The sequence below is a fragment of the Lynx rufus genome, unplaced genomic scaffold, assembly GCF_022079265.1.
Source record: "Lynx rufus isolate CCGP_SWC_20201006 ecotype Redwood Valley unplaced genomic scaffold, mLynRuf1.p SCAF_28, whole genome shotgun sequence".
NCBI lineage: Eukaryota > Metazoa > Chordata > Mammalia > Carnivora > Felidae > Lynx > Lynx rufus.
In genome coordinates, this window is record NW_025814843.1 from 10,403,561 (window position 1) to 10,411,692 (window position 8,132).

The 8,132-nt window shown below is 62.2% G+C and overlaps 1 protein-coding gene across 1 annotated transcript; it reads right to left on the reverse strand.

The window, feature by feature from the left end:
- Positions 1-3,677: 3,677 nt before the first annotated feature.
- Positions 3,678-7,648, reverse strand: EFNB3 (ephrin B3). The gene is made up of 5 exons (XM_047090039.1): positions 7,527-7,648; positions 5,054-5,346; positions 4,773-4,865; positions 4,553-4,657; positions 3,678-4,087 (listed from the first exon to the last, which is right to left on the reverse strand). The coding sequence occupies exons 1-5, from the start codon at positions 7,646-7,648 to the stop codon at positions 3,678-3,680; spliced, it is 1,023 nt and encodes a 340-aa protein (XP_046945995.1).
- Between the last annotated feature and the right edge of the window lie 484 nt (positions 7,649-8,132).

The following is an 8,132-nucleotide window of genomic DNA, read 5'->3' on the forward strand; positions in this document are numbered from 1 at the left end:
ACCTCTTCAGAGGGACCTTCCCGACCTCCTAAAGCATCTTCCCTGCGAATCTCTATCCTCTTCATGCTGTTACTCCGTTCTGTCTACACCGCTTGTCACTGCCCGGAGATGTTACTATGTTGTTCCCCACCAGGATGCGGACTTTGTGAAAGCAGGGACTTTATTTAATCTATAGTCTCAGTGCCCGAGACGGTGCCTGGGACCAAATAGACACTTTACGTGATGCTGAGTGGATAAGTGAATGAAAAAAAAAAAAAAACAAAAAACCAGGAAACAGAAAACAAACGTCTTCCCTCCCCTCTCCTGGCTTTATTGTGGTTATCGCCCGGGGAGCATGTTTGCGTACTTGTACCCGGAAAGAGGACAGGACGGCATGTGTCGTTCCGTGTGGAAGTCACCAGTGCTTTCAAATCGCCCGGAAGATGCACAAGCCGCCACGCGTGGGGCAGGCGGCAGGTCTCGTGTTGTTAACGGGCGTGCGTGCAGGGGGGAGTCCGCGGATGCCAGAGTGGCGAGGGGGTGTACTTCAGGGGGTGGTGCTGAACGTGCTGCTCCTCTCCCCAGCTGTGCATCTGTCCCCAGGTGTCTTCCTGTCTCTCAGCACGTTATGATGTCTTGGCTGCTTGGGCGAGGTGTTCGTCACAGAGTATTTATCCCCACTTCTCTTTCCTCCACCTGTGTCTCTAGATGTGTGTGTGTGTGTGTGTGTGTGTGTGTGTGTGTGCGTGCGCGCGTGTGTGTGTGTGTGTGTGTGGTGCGGGGGGGGGCCCTCCCTCGGCTCCCTTGCCCCCCTCACACACACAGCCCTGCCCCGGTCTGGGACCCCTCCCTTTCACACTGGGCCCTGTTGCTGGGCTCTGGGTTGCCATGGTGACGGTTGCCAAGTCCCTGAGGCTGATAGCCAGCGATGGGGCTGTCGGCTCCATCCACGCGGGAGGCTGAGGGGGGCTTCCCATTGTGTGGAGAAGGGGATGTTGCCATGACCACCAACCCCCACTAAGGGGCAGGGACCAGCCTTTCCACCCCCCTCGAGCCTCCCCACCTCGGGCTCCTCCAGTGCGGGGCTCAGAAGACAGGAGTGAATTCCAGACAGTCCAGCACCTGGCCTCAGTTTTCGACTCCCCTCCCAGGGCACCTGCGCCTCTCGGGACCCAGGCATCCTGCTCAAACAGGAGGAGGGGCAGGGGTCCCGTTGGACAGAGCCGGGCAGGAGGACCCCTTGACCTCCAGGCAGATGGGAGACAGCGGGAGGGCACCTAAAGTCAGGGGAGGGGCGGGCGGGGCAGAGGTTGTGACCCCTGCCGACCGGCTCCAGCCATGCTCCTGACAGGCTGCTTTTGTGGCCGGAGAATGGGGCTGAGTCCAGGGGGCTGGGCACCAGGGGTTTTGGGGGGAGAAGAGCCCGGGTGATGGGTACGCAGGGAGCCGGGGGGGGGGGGGGCGGGACGCGTGACGCCCGGGTCCCTGCGTCTTGCGGGTACTCACACGGCGCTTCTCCCCACACTGGTCCCCAACGGCAAAACTCCCCAAGTCACAGGTGCCTTGGGCAGGGAGGGTAGGCGGGGAGACCCGAACCTGCGAACGTGTTTGGTCCACTGTGTCTCTGACCGCCACTTGCCTTGTCTCCGGCGCTTTGGTTTAGCAACAGACACGCGTGAACGCGCATCCACGTGCATCCCATCGGATGTATCGGCAATCTCTCCCTCCCCTGCCTCGGCCCTCTCACCCAGCCCATTACCCCTTCCCCACGTACTGCCCACCTCCCCCCTCCGACCCAGCTGTCTCCCTACCCTTCCCCTTGGCTTCATGAGATCCAGCTCAGCTCGAAAGCGCCCCCCCCCCCGCCGCCGCCCGCTACCAGTTCTCTGTTCCAACTCACCCCCAGTCACTCTCCAGCCTTCTTGTCAACTTTTGAAGTTTTTTATTCTTTTTTATTCTTTTTTTCCTTTTTTTGGTTTTTGTTGTTCAAATTTCCCTTTTACAGTAAAACTATTGAGGTGACGGCCATACCCCGCCACCTCCCCCATGGCAATATCAACTTCCTGTTCTCTGGAAGGAGCGGATCAGAAAAATCAGGAAGGAGCTGGGAACTACCGCACCAGAGAGGTGACATGACCTCTGGTGGACAAAGTAACCATCTTGGCTGGTGATGAAGGTGGCCGACTTGGTGCCCAGGGGCAGCTCTGGTCTAATGAGACTGAGCTGGGGGGAAACTGAGGCCCATGGTGCACTAGAGGGCAGGAAGAGGTACAAGCTGGTCACTACGGAAACGGTTGCTAGGTACCACGGTCAGCTAGACCAGTCAGTAGGCCACCATTTTGGTCACTAAGAAGGGAGCCGCGTGGAGTCGGAAAGGACTAGAAAGTAAGAGGGTGTGCTGAACAAGACAGCCCTCCGGGTTACTGGGGACAACACGTGGGTTCTTGGGACAGTCCCGTTGATGGACAGAGATTATACCGGGGTAGGGAAAGGAAAGAAGAACATGACAAGTTGGGCCCACCACAGCTGATGGCAGTCGCTTTCGCTGTCCCAAAAGCAGCGCAGAGAACAGGGAAGGGAGATCCGGGGAAGCAAGATCCTTCTCAGTCCACCCTACCTTCTCACAGTCCGTGAGTTCCAGCTTCCTCCTCAAACAGGAAGTTCTTCCTGCCCCCCCCCAACAGAGTAAGAACCAGCCGCCTCCCCCTTGCCCCCCACCCCCTCCCAACAAGCACCCCCCGGACTAAGCCACTTGGAGTTCCAGCCGGACCACTTCCTATTTCAGACGAAGGCACTTCCAGTTTCTGCCGCACTGCTTCTGCCACTGCCCGTCTGGAGCAAGTCACTTCCTGTCCCCAGTGGCCCACTCAGCGTCAGACCAAATCCACGCCGTGCCCCGACCGGTTCGTATCTTGCTATGGGCCACTGACAAAACAGGACACTTCTTCTCATGGCGGCTGTCATGACCCAACCACCCCAACATGGCCGGAGGACGTACGAGGGGGCCCGGGGCAGGGCAGAGAAGGAGGCCCCGCTGCCCACGCCCGGAGAGCTGGGGTGGAGTGCCAGAGCCTTCCCCATTAAGGCCCCCATTTTTGGCAGACTGAGGGGAGGGTCGGTGAGAGAGGTCAGAAGAGGGGGCCGAGGGCACGAATGCTTACATACCCCCACCCGGGGGAGATGGGAGAGGCGGAGGAAAGAAGCCAAGAGGGTAAGAGGAGGCGTAGGGAGGGGGGTGCTAGGGAAGAGGAACAGACCTAGAGGCAGAAGAGAGAGAGACAGAGAGAGAATAAGAGAGAGAAGAGACAAGAAGAGAAAACCAGTGAGAGGCAGAAAGGAAGGGGTGCCAACAAAAGACAGACTGTTCCCGCCCCTGGCTCTCGGCGTGTGAGGGGCACAGGGATCGCCGGGTCGCGGTCAGGAGAGGAGGCTGGGTCCCTGCCCCCTCCCCAAGGAAAGAGGACCCAGGAGCACAGAGACGGGGAGGGGGCTCACGTGGCCAACCGAGGGCAGGAGTCTTAAGGAATCCTAACAGTGGAGGAGAGGGCGACAACAGCCAGGAGCACGGGAGCTGGGGGTGGGGGGTGGGGGGGCGCAGAGGGGTCGAGGAGATGCCAGAGGTGGCCCTCCAACCGTGACTTAAACCGGAGGAGCACCCGAGAAGGGCTGGATCCAGGAGAGCCGGGGAGGAGAAGCCCTCATACCTTGTAGTAGATGTTTGGAGGGCTCTGGGGGGGCCCATCCTGCACGATGTACACAGGGTGCCCGTAGTCACCACTCACCTTCTCATAGTGGGGACAGAACGGGGGGTCTGCAGCCCCTCCACCCCGTAGAGCTATCCCTAGCTCCCCAGGCTCGGCCTCCCGAGGTCCCATCACAGCGCCACCCCCCAGGCCCAGAGACCCTCCCCTCCCGAAGGAGCCGGGACCAGGGTGGCGACTCTCCGAAGGCTTGGCCCGCCGTCTCCGCCAACACATGGCGCCCCCAGCCCCTGCCACGCCCAGCAACAGCAGCGCCAGCCCCCCCGCGGCCCCGGCCACCGCGGGCATGCTGGGAGGGGGCAGGGGGCCTTCAGCACCCCGGGAGGTTGCATTGCTGGTGGGGTCACCTGGCAGGGAAGGGGTGAAGGAGGAAAGAGGGGGAGGGGCTGAAGGAGCCACCTGGGCCTCCGGACACCCGGCCTCGGGGGTCCCCGTGGGTTTCCCCGGCAGCGCCCGAGCCCCCTGGGGACCCCGCCTCCCCTTCCCCCCGAAATCCCACTCAGAATCCAGGTGGGTCCAGCCCTTCAGCTGGGCGCGAGGCAGTCTTCCCCCACTTCTCTGACTGCACTGATTGAAACACTGGCTCGGGTAATTACTTCTAATTGAGTCTTTTCCTCACTCGGCTTCCACTCCCCTCCCACCCTCCCATCCCCTCTTCTGTTTCCTGTATCACCCCCCCCCAAAAAAAAAAAACAACCAACAAAAACTGAAGGCGGAGGGAGAGGGTGAAGGCGGGCAGCTGGGGTCTGAGAGCAGAGGAGGTTGGGGCGGGGTGGGGGGGGAAGGCAGGAGACTGGACCCCCGGTTCCTACCTGGCATGTTCTCCTTCCCGGGCTCCGGGCTGTGAGCTGCCCCCCGGTCTCTCTCCATGGGCATCTCAGACACAGGCTTTCTGGGGGCAGCCCCTCCTCGGGGGCCTGGAAATGGGGGAGACCCGACAGCAGGGGCTGAGACAGCAGCCCCCGGACCCTGACGGTGCTGCCCCAACCTCCCTCGGCTCCTAGGAGGTGCGCCCCGGCCCCCCCCACTCACTCTGTCCTACTCGGAGAAGCACCTTCATGCCCCGAGTGAGGCATACACCTCCCTGCAAGCTCTCCAGGCCTTCCCGGGTCCCATCCGACGTGGCTGGGAGAGAAGAGTCAGACGGAGAAGTTGGCACTCCAGAGTCGAGCCCCTCTTCCGCCCCCATTCCCTGGCCCTGACACCACCCCGGGGGGCATCAGGGGTCTCTCTCGGCTCCTCCCCTGCCCCTCAGTCTTGGGGTTGGGTGGGGGAGAGCCTCCCCGCGGACCCCGCCCTCCGCCCAGCAGTACCAATGATGTAGTAATCGTGGTGTGAGCGGAACTCGTGGCCCCAGAGGTTAGGGCTGTACTCCTGGAACTTGATGGTGAAGCGGAGATCCAGGTCCGGCCGGTCACAAGTGAGAAGCAGGTTTGGGGCAGGGGGGGCCTCGCAGCGCCGGCCCTGGGCACCCCCTACCAGGTACAACTTGTAGAACTCGTAATTAGGAGAGGAGTGGGGGCCAGGAGGCCGGGCCCGGGGGCAGAGAAGGTCAAGCCGGTCCCCGATCTGAGGGTAGAGCACGTAACCCCCCTCTGCCTGGAATCTGTCAGGAGGGCGAGGTGGACAAGGAGAGGTGTTAAAGGTCTGGCCCCCAGAGCTTTGCCTCCCTCACCCCACATCCCTGGCAGGCCGGCCTTCGGCCTTCGTCTGAGTGGAAAGTCTGTTCCGACGGGGCAAACGCTAAGGGCTCGGAAGCGGTGGGAGGCCAGGCTCACAGGTCTCTAGGCCCTCGGTGCCCAAATGCACTCTCCAGCCCGCCCTCACCACATGCACACTGTCATCTCTCCTCCATCACTAGCCCCGTTGCCATGGCAACAGGATGCCAGTTACCAAGGAGCTGGCCTCTCTGGAACCACACAGCCCACCCATCCCAGGTGATTTCACTATTGCACGGCCATGGGGGCAGAGCCTCCCCTCCCCCAGGCCACCACTGAATTTGAGGGATCTCAGGGCAAGGGAGGCACCAGGGGTGGGTCGGGGGAGGGGAATCCAGACCAGCCTCCCAAGTCAGCCAGGGGACGCGCCAGGAGTTAAATGCCTGGCCTGGCCATGGCCCTACGTGAGGCTAACGGGAACCACGGTCTGGGGGCCAGGTGCCCCAGACACCCCCCTGCTCAGTCACCCCTCCTCCTCCAGGTCTCGGACTTCCTAGGGAAAGTGCCTTATTGCTGTGGAATTCAGGGAGTTGACCTTTCTAACCACAGCCTAGAGCCCACATCTCCCTCAACCCAGCCATCCACTGGCCCAGCACTGCCACTTGCCAATGCCTGTGACCCCTCCCTGTGCATTAACGGCCACGAGGTCTCAGAGCTGGGTCCCCGGGGACCGCTGCTCATTATCTTCCCAGACTCCCAAAGGACCCACCCCCTCCCCGCCAACATCCCAAAGAGCCCCCAGAACACCCTACCCCCCCCTTTCCTCAACCCTATCAGAATAAGCCTAACTTACTTCCTCAGGCTGCACCTGATACTCAAACTGCAGCTGGGAGTTGGTGGGTAGGAGCCGGAGGAAAGACATTTGAGATTATACCCAAAGAGACATAGCAGGGAGGGAGGGAGGGGAGGCTGGGAAGTCAAGAGAACACAACCAATAATTCTAGTTCTCCTCTAATGAGCGTGTAATACGTTCAAACACCTTACCTCTAATCCTCATAAAAGGTGTCAGGGTGGAGACTACAGACTCAGAAAGGTTAAGTGGCCCAAGGCCACACAGCGGAAAGCAGCGGAGCTGGGATTAAGACCTCGGATCCGATGGGCTCCGAAGCCGACCCCCTTCCCTTGGCCTCACACAGGCTCCCCAGGGAGGCAGGAAGTTTTCAAACCACAGAACTCTTGCCCAGCGGGAGTGGGATCTGCATGGAGGCCAGGGTCCTAGATGACCTCCCAGGGGTTCTGTCTTACCCTGTGTGATGAGAAGCTTCATGTGACCCCTGGCCTTTTTTCAGAGCAAAGCAAGCATGCCAAGGAACAGAGGGGTCTGATGGAAGAGTTTGCAACACAGATTGGGGGGGGGGGTGTGGCAAAGGAGTCCTCAGGACTCCAGATGCAAGAGAAAGGAGGCTTTAGGGGGCTCCAGGCTTCTTCCAGAAAAAAAAAAGTCTCCAAGCCAGGAAGGCAGGAGTATCTTCTGGTTTGGGAACTGGATCCGCCGAGGGCTCACTGACCCTCTGGCTGTGGACAAGAGTTAGGGGACTGACGGTGTGGACAGAGTCGAGAAGCCTTGGGTGAGCTGTCCCCCGGAGCCCCCAAACTGAGCCCCCTTCCCTCCCGTCGCCGAGTCCCTTCTGGGGAGGGAGGCACCCTGCCCCTTCCCCAGCGCGCTCAGCGGCACCTACTCGGCGGCTCTCCGGAGAGCTGACATTAACCAGGCTCCCTCCAAGCCCAGCCCCCGACAGGACACGCGTCTTTCACAAACCCAAATAACCACTCCACTACCCTCCCGGCGGCTACCCGTGAACTTTGCGATCCTTGCCCCCTGTGGGGTCTTTCCAACTCCCGACACATGGCGATCACCACCCACATCCAGCCGTGTCTGTTGGCGACCCAGGAGTCTGGCTCCCAAGATCACCTCTGTCTCGTTACCCATCGGCTCGCATCAGAGCACTGGCACCCTCCCTCCAGCCTCCTCCCAGCTCAGAGAAGCCAGCTCCCCACCCCGAACCCCCGAAGCTCCCCTACTCCCTGCCCGAAGGGTGTGGGGTCTCCCCAGCCCGGGGCCACTCACCTCTTATTCGCCGAATTCCAGTAGACAGGCTCCAGGCTGAGCCCAGACACCAGCCCCAAAACGCCGAGCAGCAGCAGGGCCCCGACTCGCACGCCCCCCGGCCCAGAACGGGGGGCCCCCATGACCCCGCCAAGGCCTGGGGGGGGCGGGGCACCAACTCCCCCAAAGTCGCTCACCCCCCCCTGCGGTGCCTGCCTCGGCTGCCCCGGCGATCCGGCCCCGACCACCCCGGTGGCGGCCGCCCCCCTGCTCCCACGCGGACCCGCTTCCTGCTCTGCCCGCGCCCCTGCCGCGGAGCGCTCAGCCCGCTAGAGCCCTTCCCGGGGCCGCCTGCAGGCGCCCTACGCCCCCGGCCCACGCTCCAGCGCCCCGGGATCGCAGCGCCGGCCTAAGTGGGGGACTGGGGCGGCCGGGGGCCGGGCGGGGGCGGCATGGGGCGCCGCACGAGGGAGCGCGGGAGGGGCGCGAGCCGGAGCCCCAGCCTCGCCGGGATTGAGGGCAGCGGGCTAAGGGAGGAAACCAGTCCCGAGCCCAGGAGGGGGGAGTTAAAGGAGTGGCGGGGAGGGGGAGAGGCTGGCGGAGGGAAAAGCCGGAGCTGGAGCGCGC

Excerpts from the sequence above, each read along its gene's own strand:
- EFNB3 (XM_047090039.1), bottom strand. The coding sequence starts at position 7,648 with ATGGGGGCCCCCCGTTCTGGGCCGGGGGGCGTGCGAGTCGGGGCCCTG. Across the intron at positions 4,658-4,772 it reads GCTTCTCCGAGTAGGACAGA|GCCCCCGAGGAGGGGCTGCC; the intron begins GTGAGTGGGGGG and ends CCCCATTTCCAG. Across the intron at positions 4,088-4,552 it reads CGGGAAGGAGAACATGCCAG|GTGACCCCACCAGCAATGCA; the intron begins GTAGGAACCGGG and ends CTTCCCTGCCAG.